At 38.6% G+C, this 16,222-nt stretch overlaps 1 protein-coding gene across 2 annotated transcripts in view; it reads right to left on the reverse strand.

Moving 5' to 3' along the window:
• Positions 1-1,012: 1,012 nt before the first annotated feature.
• The window catches only part of mkrn4 (makorin, ring finger protein, 4), a 34,441-nt gene continuing 19,231 nt past the window's right edge, over positions 1,013-16,222 (reverse strand). For both annotated transcript variants that reach the window (XM_060845165.1, XM_060845166.1), the window contains exons 3-8: positions 15,362-15,792; positions 11,964-12,076; positions 11,161-11,354; positions 6,174-6,281; positions 4,486-4,615; positions 1,013-1,854 (exon numbers count right to left, since the gene is read on the reverse strand). In XM_060845165.1, coding sequence (XP_060701148.1) covers positions 1,657-1,854; positions 4,486-4,615; positions 6,174-6,281; positions 11,161-11,354; positions 11,964-12,076; positions 15,362-15,792 — 1,174 coding nt within the window. In that variant the 3' untranslated portion in view covers positions 1,013-1,656. The remainder of the gene's footprint in view (positions 1,855-4,485; positions 4,616-6,173; positions 6,282-11,160; positions 11,355-11,963; positions 12,077-15,361; positions 15,793-16,222) is intronic.

The following is a 16,222-nucleotide window of genomic DNA, read 5'->3' on the forward strand; positions in this document are numbered from 1 at the left end:
TGTACTTTTTGTGGGCTTCAGCCAAGTTTCTCAAGTGACAAGATGAGGTGTAAGTTTGCTCATTGGGCTGGTAGGTTTGTTCTCAGTCACCTTGCCAGTTAACATCAGTGAGCCTCCAAAGAAGCATTGGTGTTCTGCCCTGCTTGCTATTTGTCTGCTTGTGTGGTAGGTGATATCATTTCCAGTTCCGTTTGAGCTGTTGATAAATGGAGTCCAAATCTTCGTTTGGAAGTTAGACTGGGACATGCTAAACAAAAACATGCATAGGAATTCCTAGAAGCCTGGCATTCAAACTGGAACTCAGATTTGGATTCCAATTTACCAACCTTTCAAAGAGAACCAGAAATAGTATCACCCACCACAACAAAGAGACAGAAAAATAGCAAGCAGAACAGTACACCAATGCTTCACTGAAGGATTATGATGTTATCTCACATGATGACAAAAACTTGAGATCTACTAACTCAGCAAGCAAAAAAACTTAGACTGATCCACAACACTTCTCCAAAATCCAACAAGACTGAAATGAAATTCCTCTGGTTATCAGCTCACCCTGCCACACTATCAACTGTTCTTCCACCAGCAGCTGATGCCTGCAAAAGAGTTCCCATCCCTATGATAAAGTGCCTGGATAGTACTGTTAAAAAGGTGAGATGTAGGGTTTAAAAGCAGAGTCTGAGTTTAGGGTTCCATAGCTGACAGTCCAAAGACAGTACTAATGGTAGTTTAAGGAAATATACTGAGTTCTGATCAGATTTTGATGTTACACAGGTGGAAACAAGCAGACTTGGATGATAGAACATTTTCAAACTTCAAAACTAATTTCTGTGCTAAATACCATAAGTTGTAAAACATTCTGGCTCAGTGCAGACAGTTGGTAATATTTGAAACTGTCATCAATAGTTATCCACAAATTTCACTATTTAGCATTGTCTATTCAAATCCCACATGCTTACTGACTTGACAAAGTACACATCTTGCAGATTTGAAAAAGAAAATGCAAGACCTTAACAACAATTTACAAAACATTTTTATTTGGACATAGGACAGACATTTTAAAAACATCCCACTGATTAAGTAATTGATCAAGTTACATAGTGTCAAACAATCACTGATCCCCATGTTAAATATGCATTCACCCTAATTAGTGGGAAGGAAGCAAAACATTCTATTTCAGCTCTACTGAACCTACATTATTCAACTTTAATAACTCAGCATCACTTCAGTACAGTTTACTTGTAATCAAATATCAGTAACATTCCATAAAAGCCAATTCAAGTGAACAAGTGAATGTTAAATCAGTGATAATGGAAATCAGCACAATTTCTGAAATCCAACATCAAAACTGCCACAATGAATTGTTCAAATCATTTTAGGTGTACTGCATGTGTCATGCATTTTCTTTGCAAAATGCACATCTTTATCTAAAAAGGCTTACAGGTACAGGCAAGTAAAGTAGCTTATTTAATAAAGTAAGTGATGAGTGCAAGATAAATTCAGAACTTGCATTGTAGAACAGCATAAACAAACTTTAGTTGCAAATGCCTAATTAAATGGTTTAAGCCTACTATCTGCAACAGCACTGCCAAAATATAGGATAAACAATTACTATCAATATTCCACCTGCTGTTTGCATGAACACTACTCCAATACAGACTAAATGGCAAAATCATCGTCGTCATCAGAATCAGAATCATCCTGAAGAAAATCAGATAGATCTGAATCAAAGAGTTCATACTGAAAGTGTGCCAAATCCTCTAAAAATGAATCGAGGGAAAGTACACCAAGGAGGTGAAGGGCATGGTCATAGTCATCATCGTCGCAATCATCTTCCCACATAATTCCTAATGGAGACTGTGGAATACATAACAAGACATTAAAATCAAGAATTTAAAACTTCACTGGCATAGGTAACAAGTCAAAGAAGATAAGCAAACAACCCAGCAATCCTGACAATTTTCTTGTGCAGAAAATAGAATTACAATTCCTACAGTGTGGAAACAGGCCCTTTGGCACAAGTCCACACCGATCCTCTGAAGAGTACCCATTACCCTACAAATCCCAAAACACTAAGGGCAACTTAGCTTGACCAATTCACCTAACCTGAACATCCTTGGACTGTGGGAGGAAACCTGAACACTGGAAGAAATCAATGCAGACACGGGGAGAACGCGCATACTCCTCACACAGCCACCAGAGGCTGGAATTGAACTTTGACCCCTGGCGCTGAGAGGCACAGTGCTCATCACTGAGCCACCATGTCACCCCCAAATAGAGTTTATCAAATTGTTTGAGACCTCCCAAAATAGAATCACTTCAAAACAGCAGAATCTTGTATATGCCATGTCAGAGGCTATACAATTAGAAGGTTCAGATCTGGCCCAGGTCCCAATTTGATTATTTTTGGCCAGATTAAGCTAAATTTGGTACTTCCTCCCACTAAAGAAATGTGATGGTCACCAGGAAAATGGCTTTTATTTGTCCATCATCCAGTGCTAACTTCAAAATTTGCATGGTGCAATAAATAGCCTGTACAGTACCTTTGAGTTACTATTTAGTTTTGAGAACACTACCTGGGCAAGAACCATTCCACCACTCGGGTGAAAAGTCTGCCAGTCAAGGTGAAGAATATTGGCATATTACAAATACCATAAATGCAGCAAGTTAGCTAGTTTATACTGCACAAAATAGTAATCGTGACTGAATGCTACATCCAATGCCAAGACCAATTGAATTTGTCCAGATACTTAGCAATACCCTACATCACAAATGGGATTATCAGAAAAATTATTAAAAGTCCGAGTAAATACATTCCTCTTGATCCTCTTTTGCTTCCTTGTGTAAAGATCACGACTTAAAAAAGGATAAAAATTTACATCATAGGAAACCACCATTCAGGCAAGTGTTTGTCTGCTTTGGAAGTATTGGCCTTTTTGTCACCACACTGCAGGTTCCAGGATATACATCCAATTCAAACTGAGTAACTACTGAAGCTACTTGAACATGTGGAAGCACTATATTCTAGAGGAAGCTGCTCAACCTTGCCACTAACATCCAACTGATAAGATTGAAATAAGTGAGAACAGTCCCATCCAATAATATTTCATCTTAGTTTTCAAATAATTCCATGGCCTTATCCCTCCCCCCACTTTTACCTTATACATCTGGTTTAAAAATCACTCCATCACTGATAGCTGCAACTTCAATTGCCTAGGCCTAGAGTACCTTAATCTCATCACCTCTCTTATTTGGACCAAGCATTTGGTCATCTGACTCCATCTCTTAGTATACATAGCATGAAACGGATTTATAACATTTCTAAGAAGTTTCTTTGGGAATTTTAAATAGTCCCTTAATATCCTATTATTTAGCATTCCTTGGTTATAGGCAAACTTCCTTCTTCAGGAGGTTCTATTTCCATTAAAGTTACTTAATTTACAAGTTCCAAATTATCTTCTCAGTTCCTATCCTAAACTCTCCACAACTTCATCCATGGTATAATACTAGTGTAACATCTCTGCATTTTGTCAAAGGATTTCTTATTTTTTGGGCAGGAAGATGATGCTTCAAAACAGGATAAATATTTCAACTGAGGCACATCCAACATGGCAATGGTTTTACTTCAAATTGATTACTTTTGGATTCTTTGCACTGTACAGTATCTGTTTAGAAAGAGGCAAGCATATTTTAACACTTGGATTTGTAATTGGGTATAATAAAATGCTTTCAGTCATTGCAGGCCAATGCAGAAAGTGAGTGGAATTAAAAGGCTTTTTTTTAAATAAAAAAAGTATTCTACTAAACCTGTGTGTTCTTCTTTCTTTCGTGTTCACGTGTCTGAGAAAATGTTTGTCAAACAATGTAGCATTTATTAATTTCCAAATCTATTGTATAGAAGAAATGGAAATATTGTTTTTCTGACCAGTTCTGATGCTGAGCTACAGACAGTAGATGGGAAGCCCAAATTTAATCCCTCTAGTCTTTTTACTTTTGACAGCAGTAGGCCAATTTTCCACAAAACTAAGTTAATCATGAACATTATCAAATCTGCATTATAAACGGAATAGACGTTTCTAAAAAAAGGGCAATTACAGTTTATGAATAAAATTTAAGCCAGTGTTAAGTTACTGCAGATAAAAATTCAAATTATGGGTTTGTCCAGTTAGTTAACAGGCTTTAGTTATACATGAACAAATAATAGCATTTTGCACCAAGGCTAAAACTGCTAACCAAACATAATAAAGTTCTGAAATTAAGTCTCAATCCTTTGGAGGTGTTACTTTACTTTTCAAGATGACAATGACATTTGATGTCACTATTACACATACAAAAAGGCCAAAGACAAATTAATGCAGGTTTACCCTATCTAGTTTAGTTTGCATGGAAACCAAGGTGGTGGTGATTAGAGAATGTAATCATGCTCAGTCACGAAACACAAAGTAGAACAGATCACTGCTTATGCCACAATAAATGCCACATCCTTACACTATCCCTTCGTCTCCTTTGTCGATGCTGGGCAGGTCGATATCCCTCAGGAAACTCATGCAAGTAAATGCATTCAGATTTAAAAGGACATTTGCCATTATTTCGTAGAAAAAACTTGCAGTGTATTTTCCTGTGAAAAAGACAGGGGAAAAAAAAAGGTAAATCAACTGTTCTCAACTCCAACGGCCATCTCTAGAATTTATCATAAATGCCAGATACAATTCCAAATATCATGTGCCACCCAGATTGCATATTTCATTAAGCTATATGAACACAGTCTCTACATGTCAGTTTAGGTTGCCCTAGTTGCTTCATCTTGACTTCAAAATCAATTTGTCAATTGAGGTTTGAACCTGGAACTTTCTGGATTTTGAGGCTAACACTTGTTTCAAACAGCCAAGATGGTACGCTTACACAGAGAAAAACAGGAAGAGAAGGAAAGAAAATGTGGGCCATGCTACTGAAAAACTTAACTCCAATCTGAAAGTTGAAATTACTCACTTGCACGTAGAAACCTTGAGATTACACATACTAGGCCTCAGATTCAAAAACCTTTTATAACTAAAGCACCTATCCTAAACACCCTTTTACTAAAAAAAAGGATTCATGTCCTCCGATGGGCCAAGTAAAACAAAACGTGAATAAAAAAAACAATAAAATTTGTAATTAGTATTGACTGTGAAATCTTCATTGAGCAGGTCTGGGATCACGTTCCACCTCAGGACGCAATGGCCACAGAAATGTGTTAATAGACAAAATACTAAACTTCAAGTAGTATTAGGCTGACAACATTAGTTACAAAAAGAGTCTTGAGAAAATCAGGTGATGAGGTTCTTTGGAGTCACTGGGTAATGAGAGAGCGAACTGCCATACAAGAGTAGTAGTGTGTTCATCAAAAAAAAATTGAAATTGCTTAAAAAGCTCAGAAGGTCTGGCAGCATCCATGGACAGAAGCAGTGTTAATGTTTCAGGTCCAGTGACTCTTCCGATCTGTATATTCATCCTGTTTACCAGGCTTCTACTCAACCGTGCCCTTCCCAAAATAAGGACAGAACTCCCTTTATCCTCATCCTCATCTTCATCAATACTCAGTAGCTTTACATCACAATCTCTGCCCACATCTTGTGGTTCCTTCCTCTGCGCTAGGGGGCAGCAGTTCTTAATGACTCCGACATTCTTACCACTTCTTTCAGTGCTTTTGTTATCACTGTTTGACACTACACCAATTTACCACGTAAACCTATTGTTTTCCACCCCAGATTGTTGTTCCTATCCTCCCTTTTCAGTTATACTGTTATATCTAACAGTTACCTGTTCTGATCAAGAGGTTAATTCAATTGGCACTCTCCAGTGAGAGAGAATCTTCCCAACTGGAGTATGTCCAACATTTTCTACACTTAAAAAGTTGTTACAGATTTTCCATGACATACTGCTAGTGTAGGTTATATATGTAAACAAAGTGCAGTCACCTGACAAGACCTTATGAGAATAAAGTCAGAACAATTTTGAATTATAATCATTGTATTTTAAGCATTAATTGTGAACTTGAATAAAGTGGAATTAGTGCAAAAAGATTACAGCTTTAAAATAAAAAAAATGGAAAATTATGAAATCCATAGCATACTGAATTAGAAAATAGGTTTAGAAAGAAAGTTTGGAGTTTCTATAGTACCTTCAGGCATACATACCGCTTTTCAACTTTGAATTTTTCAATAAGTTTTTGTTTTTGTTCATCAATCACCCAGTACTTGTATGGTATGAAGTAACTGGCCACTACTCTACATTCAGGACATGCTCTGTAAATAAAAGATATTGGAAATTTAAAATTTTCCTCACTGCAAAGATTACTTTAACTAGACCCTCTGCAATAGTCCACCAAACAGCAGATCTTCATTAATGGTAACACAACTCATCACATTGGAAGATTTGCTTTTCTTGTCTTTTACAAGTAAAAACATTCCAGAGATACTCACTGTAATAGATTTCATTAAATGAAAATGCTTTACTTCCCTTGTGCTACAGAAGTACTTCCAGTAATTAACAGTAGCCTTTAGAACAGTTTTTGAAATTGCTCCTGAAAAGTTATCCATTGTCAGATTATATTTTCAAGACAGTTAAAATTCATGGGAAAAAAAAGAAAACAGTTGAATCTGATAAATTGTGAGGAGACAGTAAAAATAATTTGCTAGGATATAACAACTGATGGCCTGCACAGCTCTATGTTGAGGTCTCAACTATCCACACAAAAGTAGTGGCATAGAACAAGGAGTTCCATATATAAAGCATTGGCTATGAATCACTGAAAGTAGAGTCCACGGTTGGAAGACTGTTGGCCTTGGAAGGCATGCAAAGGTGATTTACTTGAGCTCCAGTAGTTAAGTTACAAAGGAGATCAAAGTTGAGTGACATCCCATTTAATTGAAAATATAAAACATTGAAGGGATACTTTGATTAAAGTTTAGGATGTTAGGTGGAAACCGATAGGACGGCTAGAAATAAAACCATTTCTGCTGACTGGAGGAGTGCCTAACACCAGAGAAACAATCTGAAAATTAGAGCCAGATTTCAAAGAATCCCTACTGTGGAAACAGGCCATTTGGCCCAACAGGTCCACACTGACACTCCAAAAGAGTAACACAACCAGACCCAATCCCCTACCCTCTCACTCTACATTTACCCCCTGACAAATGCACCTAACCTACACATCCCTGTACACTATGGGCAATTTAGCATAACCTACACATCTTTGGACAGGGGAAGGAAATCGGAGCACCTAAGAGTAAACCCATGCAGACATAGGGAGAACGTGTAAACTCCACACAGACAGTCAGAGGCTGGATTCAAACCCGGTCCCTGGTGGTGAGGCAACAGTGCTAACCACTGAGGTCCCATGCCGGGTTGTTTGTTAGACAGACAGACAGAGACATGAAATCAGGAAGCATCCTGATCATATCTAGACAACAGGTGATACAAATTTGAAATTCCCTTAGACAAACAGTAATTGATACTATCAACTGTTACATTTTCAAATAGATATAGGTAAATATCACAAAACTGAACATACAAAATTGATTTTTGTTTAAAAATCCAGCCGCAGTTTCACTAAGTAAACCCCTTGATGTTTATGTTTATTGAAACTAGCTTGACAAATGCAACTCCACTTATTTCTGCTGCAGATTAGAGACCAATTCAGTCAATTTGCATGAGTCGCTGACTTAGGTATTTGATGAGGATTCCATCTGATGCTGCTACTGGACAAGTCAGATAGGATCCCGGATTGAAATCTGGTTTGGTATGATTATTTTTCCTCCCGGTTTTACTTGTTATATATTTCACAGGAACAGGCATGCAAGAGGTCAGAAATCTGCAGCACAGCAACAGGCCCTTAGTTACAACTTGTCCATGCTGACCAGGCTACTCATGCCTTTTAAAATGTTCAAGTGTACCAGCCTCCATCACTTCCTCTGGCAACTCATTCCATACATCACTGTCTGCGTGAAAAAGTTGATAGTTAGATCCCTTTTAAATCTTTCCACTCGCCCTAAACTACGCCCTCTAGTTCTCTCTCTCCCCCCCCACCCCCCCCCCACCCCAGAGAAAAGACCATTTACTCTATCCATGTTCTCAAATTTTATAATTAAGTGACCCCTCAGCTTCGAACGCTCCAAGGAAAACAACCCCAGCCTCTCCCTACAACTCAAACCCTCCAATCCTGGCAACAGCCTTGTAAATCTTCTCTGAACCTTTTCAAATTTTCATACCATCCTTCTTATAGGAGGGAGACCAGAATTGCATACAAAATTCCAAAAGTAGCCTAACCAATGTTCTGTACAGCCACAACATGACCTTCTAACTCCTATACTCAATGCTCTGACCAATAAGGGAAAGCATACTGAATGCCTTCATTATACTATCTACCTTGACGCCACTTTCAAGGAACCATGAACTGCACACTGAGGTTTCTTTGTTCAGCAACACTCCAGGACCTTACCATTAAAGGTGTCTAAGTACTGCCCTGATTTACCAAAATGCAACACCTCCCATTTATCTAAATTAAACTCCATCTGCCACTAATCAGCCCATTCACCCATTGGATCAAGATCCTGTTTTACTCTGGCAGTAACCTTCTTTGCTATCCACTACACCTTCAATTTTGGAGTCATCTGAAAACTTAGATTAGATTAGATTAGATTAGACTTACAGTGTGGAAACAGGCCCTTCGGCCCAACAAGTCCACACCGACCCGCCGAAGCGCAACCCACCCATACCCCTACATTTACCCCATACCTAACACTACGGGCAATTTAGCATGGCCAATTCACCTGACCCGCACATCTTTGGACTGTGGGAGGATTTAGATGTGAATAGAAGACAAAAAGCAGTGGATCCAGCACCGATTCTTGTGGCACACCACTGGTCACAGGCCTGCAGTCTGAAAAGCAACCCTCCACCAACACCCATCTTCAACCTTCAATCCAGTTCTGCATGCAAATGGCTAGTTTTCCTTGTATGCCATGAGATCTAACCTCGTCGAGCACCTTACTGAAGTCCATATAGATCACATCCATTGCTCTGCCATCAATCCTCATCGTTACTTCCTTTGAAAAAAACCCAAATCAAGTTTATGAGACATGTTTTCCCACGCACAAAGCCAAGATGTCTATCCCTAATCAATGCCTACCTATCCAAATACATGTTAATCCCTTCAACAATTTCCCCACCAATGTCAGGTTCACCAGTCTATAGTTCTCTAGCTTTTCTTGACTACCTTTCTTAAATAGTGACACCATGTTAGCCAACCTCCAGTCTTCCAGTACCTCACTTTTGACTATCGACGTTGCAAATATCTCAATAAGGGGTCTAGCAATCACTTCCCAAAGAATTCTAGAGTACATATGATCAGGTCCTGGGGATTTATCCACTTTTGTATTTTAATACATCCAATGCTTCCTTCGCTGTAAGATGGAGATTTTAAGATGTCACCATCTATTTCCCACATTCTATATCTTCCACGTCCTTCGCAGTAACATTGATGCAAAATACTCATTTAACATCTCCATCTCTTGCGATTCCACACACAGGCTGCCTTGATGATCTGAGGGTCGCTATTCTCTCCCTGATTACCCCTATGTAGTTTATATATTTATAAAACCCCTTTGGATTTTCCATAACCCTATTTGCCAAAACTATGTACTTTTTCCCCCTCCTGATTTCATAAAGTATACCCCTACTGCCTTTCAAGTCTAAGGATTCACTCAATCTCTGCTGTTTATACCAGACATATGCATTTTTTTTTAAAATGCCAAATCCTCAATTTCTCTGGTCATGCAGCATTCCCTACATCTACCAGCCTTGCCTTTCACCCTAACAGGAACACAGTGTCTCTGGACTCTCATTTTTGAGGGCTTCCCGTTTTCTAGCCGATTCTTTACCTGCAAACATTCGACCCCAATTAACTTTTGAAAGTTTTGCTTAATGCCTTCAAAATTTTAGATCTGGTCTATCCTCTTCCATCACCTTTTACTAGAATTATGGTCGCTGGCCACAAAGTGCTCCCCCACTGACACCTGTCACTTGCTCTGCCTGGTTTCTCAAGAGATGGTCAAATTTTGCATCTTCTCTAGTAGGTACATTCACATACTGAATCTGAAAACGTTCCTGCACACACTTAAATTCCTCTCCATCTAAACCCTTAACACTATGGCAGTCCCAGTCTATGTTTGGAAAGTTAAAATCCCCTACCGTAATCATCCTATTATTTTAGGAGATAAAGTTCTCCTTGCAAATGGGTTTCTCCATTTCCTGTTCACTATTAGGAGTCTATAGTACAATCCCAATAAGGTGGTGATCATCATTTTCTTATTTGTCAGTTCTATCCAAATAACTTCCCTAGACACATTCCCAGGAATATCCTCTCAAAGTACAGCCATAAATTTGTTAAAACACCACTCCTCCTCCTCCTCTCTTGCCTCTCCCTACCCCCAAATGCAGATTTGGTTATACCAATAATAAAAAAAAGTCACTGAACAAAGCACAAGCTACATAACAGTCTGAAAGACTTCAAAACAGCAATAGAAAATCCCAACTACTCCCTAGTTAGTCAAAATCCAGAGAAAGTTTCCTTAATCAATTCTGCACATTTGATGTAACTGCTTCCTTCAAAGGCAGTTTCTGCATGCTTAAGGCCTTTTTCTCTTAACCAGTCAAGCAGACCATTATTACTCAGTCCTTTACTAACCTGTCGTCAAGGTTTAAATCAAACATTCCCCATCTGAAAGTTTTACACACTACACCTTTTCACCGTGTTAACATCATTCCTTAAATACTCTAAACAACCCATTTTTCTAAGGGACTATTCTTACTTCAGTCAGGTTTTTTTTGAACTAATAATTTTTTTTTAAAAACTTGCTCATGCTGTATTCTGCTAATCAAATAACTTGAAATGTTTTCTCCCTGTTAATAAAGTTGAGTTTGCAAACTTCATCACTCCAGCAGGCATACGATTAAATTATCACTCTTTTAAAAAAAAAAGTTACCTACACCAGACTTTCCAAACACTTCACTAACGCAAACTAACTCCCATGTTTAGAGCCAAATGCAAATATAAAGTCCTTTAAACTGTTAACAGTCAATAAAACTGCAATAGAGATATTGTTTAATTTGACATTCACTTACTTTATTACATTATTGGTGAACCCCTTGCTCCCTCGCCATTTCTTGATACAGCTCACACAGAAAGCATGGTTGCAATCAGGAAGAATAGCAAAGCAACGGTCTCTGGCTGGTGCTTTTTCATAGACTTTTTCCATGCAAATTCCACAAATTATATCTTTACTGTCTTCAAAGGCTGAATCTTTAGTCAACTTTCTCTAGAATGCAAAAAGACATTTTGTAAAATCAGTGTTGGCTCACATCTGAATTTGGATTCATTTTCCCAGCCCTATGCACCATGGTTCTGGTACTAGAAGTTATCAATAGCACCTACTCCATAGTCATCTCATAAACTAAACTAGTTTGCACAAGTATTTCAGCACTTTCTTATTCAGGCAGAAGTCTGGAGGTGCAACATTATAAGGTTTAATTTCTGTTGCAACCAATGAGATCACCAGTCTCCTTGTCCTTCACTATTAGTTCAATCTCTGCATAAGCAAGGTTTAGTACTGCTTAGATAGCTTAGGATACTAACAAAAGAATAAACGTTATTGAACTTCCAACAATGCACCATTCTTATTAAGATAAAAGGAATTATAATTGCATTGTACTGTAATGCTACAGAATGTTCCTTTGTTGAAGTGGGATGTTCAAAATAGCAAATATAACAAATCAGAATAATTCCAGACAACAAATGTTTAGTCAGTTACAAATATTTAGTTCTCAGGGCAGTATTAAAAAAAAGGAAAAACATCTAAACATAGATTTCAATGACTACATTCGCCTAAAGAGGTGAATGTATTTATAAAAAAGCTGAAACTGCATACCTGTGGAACAGATTGTGAAGTTGAAGAATCTGGTTTCAGGGCAGTTTGAGATACACTCTTTACAGAAGCAGGCATACAATGGAGATGACCTGCCTGTGATGTTGATGCACAACCTATAATATGCAAACAAATCAACATGTTTATGTTTTTGCATACATACACATGTAGACAGGCAAAAACAAGAGGGAACAAAATATTTGTCAGCTTTGAAACTAAACAGTTATCCACAGAGAAACACGAGAAAGAAGTTAACACTTGCACTGACAAGTTAATTCTCTGTTAAAAAGCCAGGATACAATAGATCTGGTATTTTCCTAAGAATGAAATTCTCCAGGTAGTGGCAGCATAGCACTAATGTCACTGGACCAGCAATCCAGAACTTCAGGCTATTGTTCTGGTGCCATGAGTTCAAATTCGACCATGGCCGGTGATGAAGCCAATTTACAAAAGACACTAGCCTAATATCATTCATGTTACCATTGTCGATTGTTGCACAAATCCCTCAGGACCACCTATGTCCTTAGTGGAAGAAAGTCCGTCATGCCTACTTGCTCTGACCAGAATGTGACTCAAAGTACAGCAATGTCATTTATCTTCAAGTGCTCTCTGGGCAAATAGGGATGGGTAATAAATGCCAGCCTAGCAGTAGCTCAGGCAAGTAGTTGGGCTGATTTTAAGCTCCACAAACCATAACATTGAATAATATCAAGACTTCGAGAAAATATACACATTTTCTTTTGACCATTGATCACTTCCAAAAGAACAATGGAGGATAGGGAGAGAGATAGAACAGGTTGATGTTAGGAAAAAAAAGGACATGCTGAAAATTTCGAAAAACAAAAGGATATAGATAAATCCCCTGGGCCCGACAGGATATACCCTGGGTTACTAGAGGAAGCCTTTAGCGATGATCTTTGCATCCTCACTGTCCACTGGAGTAGTGCCAGATGATTGGAGGGTGGCAAATGTTATTCCCTTGTTTAAGAAAGGGAATAAGGATAATCCTCTGAAGTACAGAGCAGTCAGTCTTACGTCAGTAGTGGGCAAAGTACTGGAGAGGATTCTGAGAGATAGGATTTATGAGGATTTGGAAAAGCATAGCTTGACTAGATATAGCTGGCATGGCTTTGCAAGAGGCAGGTCATGCATCACAAACCTTATTAAATTCTTTGAGGATGTGACAAAACACATTGAAGGTACAGCAGTGGATGTGGTGTTTATGGATTTTAACAAAATGTTTGATAAAATGTTCCCCATGGTAGGCTCATTCAGAAAGTAGAGGCATGGGATACAGGGAAATCTGGCTGTCTGGACACAGAACTGGATGGCCTGTAGAAGACAGAGGGTGGTGATAAACAAAGTATTCAGCCTAGAGCTTGGTGACCAGTGGTGTTCCAGAGATAGATTCTGAGACTTTTGCTCTGCTCTTTGCGATTTTTATAACTGACTTAGATGAGGAAGTGGAAGGGTGGGTTAGTTTGCCGATGACATGAAAGTTGGTGGAGGATGTGGATAGTGTGGAGGGCTGTTGTAGGTTGCAACAGGACATTGACAGGATACAGTACTGGACTGATAAGTGGCAGATGGAAAAAGTGTGAAGTCGTTCACTTTGGAAGGTTAATTTTAATGCAGAATACAGGGTTAAAAAGATTTGTGAAGGTTTGTAGCTCAGGTTGAGATTTAGGGTGAAGGTTTGCTCACTGAGCTGTAGGTTTGATATCCAGACATTTCATTACCTGGCTAGGTAACATCAGTGGCGACCTCCAAGTGAAGCGAAGCTGTTGTCTCCTGCTTTCTATTTATAGGTTTGTCCTGGATGGGGTTCCTGGGGTTTGTGGTGATGTCATTTCCTGCTCGTTTTCTGAGAGGTTGATAGATGGCATCTAGATCTGTGCGTTTGTTTATGGCGTTGTGGTTGGAGCACCAGGCCTCAAGGAATTCTCTGGCATGTCTTTGCTTAGCCTGTCCCAGGATTGAGGTGTTGTCCCAGTCGAAATGGTGGTTTTTGTTCCTCCATGTGTAGGGCTACGAGGGAGAGAGGGTCGTGTCTTTTTGTGGCTAGCTGGTGTTAGTGTATCCTGGTGGCTAACTTTCTTCCTGTTTGTCCTACGTAGTGTTGCTGGCAGTCCTTGCATGGAATTTCGTAGACGATGTTGGTTTTGTCCATGTTATGTACTGGGTCTTTTAAGTTTGTTAGTTTTTGTTTGATACAGGCACTCCAACCACAATGCCATCTATCAACCCCTCAGAAAACAAACAGGAAATGACATCACCTCAAACCCCAGGAACCCCACTCAGGACAAACATTTAGATAGAAAGCAGGAGACAACAGCTTCACTTCACTTGGAGGTTGCCACTGATGATGTTACCTAGCCAGGTAATGAAATATCTGGATATCAAACCTACAACTCAGCGAGCAAACCTACACCCTAAACAGGTTGAAAAGGCAGGATTCTTAGTGTGGGGGAAAGAGGGAACACTTATAAAAATATCTCATTCTTCAATTTGAACAAAGTTTGGAATTGTAAACATATTTTGTGACTTAGCAAAGACATTCAATTGAAAGTTCTCTCAAAGGAAGTTTTACAGTACACAGGTCTGGAATGACAGCACTGAAGAACAACTGTTCCATTGGCTAACTATTCTTCCAACTTATAGCATGTGGTTTAAAAACAAACATAATGCCAACTTTTACCCACAATCTTGCACAACATTCTGTTAAAACTTTAAAAAACAAAGTAATTTGGATGACCATTGCTGCAAAACGGATTTAGAGTAGTTTTCATTGGTATAAACTCAATGGGTCAAAAAAACCTCAGTTATACGATTTAAGACTTTCTGAAGCCCATGTAGGATTATCGCTTCATTTTAAAAATGAAAATGAAAAAAATTTTTACAGTCAAATGTTTCACTAAGTTAAGCATTTGGTTTGTTTATAATTTATTGGGAACCTATTCTGTGAAAGAAACATTACTTTCTAAACTTATTTCCAATGTTCCTTTCCTTTACAAGGCTGACCAGGAATGTCTCCCACTCTTACTGCCTGGCATTGACAGGTGCAGCAAGAATTTACAGGTTGATACTCAACAAAGTTTGCTACATTGTGAATGCCAAGTCATCCTGCATGGAACTTTAAATCTAGAACTTCTGGTTCAGAAGTAGAAATATTAACCAATACACACAGATCTCTACTTTGACTATATTCAAAAGAACTGCAAAATAAAAACAATGGAGACAAGTTGAAGAAAAAAACCTAAAGAAACAAAAGTCACTCATCCACCTCCTTCCCATAAAAGATTATAAAGTGTGAGCACCATTAACGACTTTCTATATTGAATTCCCATCACAAACTCCACCACAAGAAAATCCAAGTTTTATGGACAGACATTTCTACCTACCATGTTTTTTAAATTGTTGAGGTATAAATTCTGCAGCAAATGCCCATCTGTCCAAGCCTTCAGGTGTTTCATTCTCCTTCACTTCATCGACATCCTCATCCAAGTGAGTGCCAGAGCATCTAGTATTCCTACCCAAGTTTGTGAAATTGGAGACAGCAGGTTCAGAGCCACGTCGACTCCAAGTACTTTTTGGTGTAGTTGAGTGGTTGGGAGGTTCAACAGTATGGGAATGTTGGAAAATTCTTCCTGGAGTTCTGTGAATAGCAGGAGCAGAGCTACGTCTATTTCTAGAGCAGTTTCTGCCAGTAGGATCACTAGATTCCATATCATGGTATCTCTGGGATGATTCTCCAGCCCTCGGCTGAAGAGCAGGTTCAGAACCACGTCTGTTTCCAGATAACCATCCTGCAGCAGGTCGGATGTGCAGGTATCTAATAACAGATTCATTATTGTACATTAATTCCCTTTAATACAACTGCATACAAAGCTGCCATTGGGTTTCAAGCCCCATACCGCTCAGTAATGACACATATAAATCAGTTTAACCAAACTACAATTATATAGATCCCCCGCAGCACATTCCAAGAACAACAGTGTAACAATTGAAAGGGGAAGATGTATTCATTTTGAAAATGGAATTTTTTTTAAAAATAAAATTGGCCATCATCAAAAATGTAGGCCAGAATAAAATTACGAGCACATTACCCCAAACATTCAATCAAATCCAGCTTCAGAACACTTAGCTTCTCATTGGAGGAAGTATCTGAAAGCTAAGCAAATCATACACATTGAATTGTGTACTTATCATTGAACAGATTTGAGATGGAGGAGTGTTTATGGAAGTTCGACTTCATTCAGAAG

Source organism: Hemiscyllium ocellatum, chromosome 26 (assembly GCF_020745735.1).
Source record: "Hemiscyllium ocellatum isolate sHemOce1 chromosome 26, sHemOce1.pat.X.cur, whole genome shotgun sequence".
In the NCBI taxonomy this organism is placed as follows: domain Eukaryota; kingdom Metazoa; phylum Chordata; class Chondrichthyes; order Orectolobiformes; family Hemiscylliidae; genus Hemiscyllium; species Hemiscyllium ocellatum.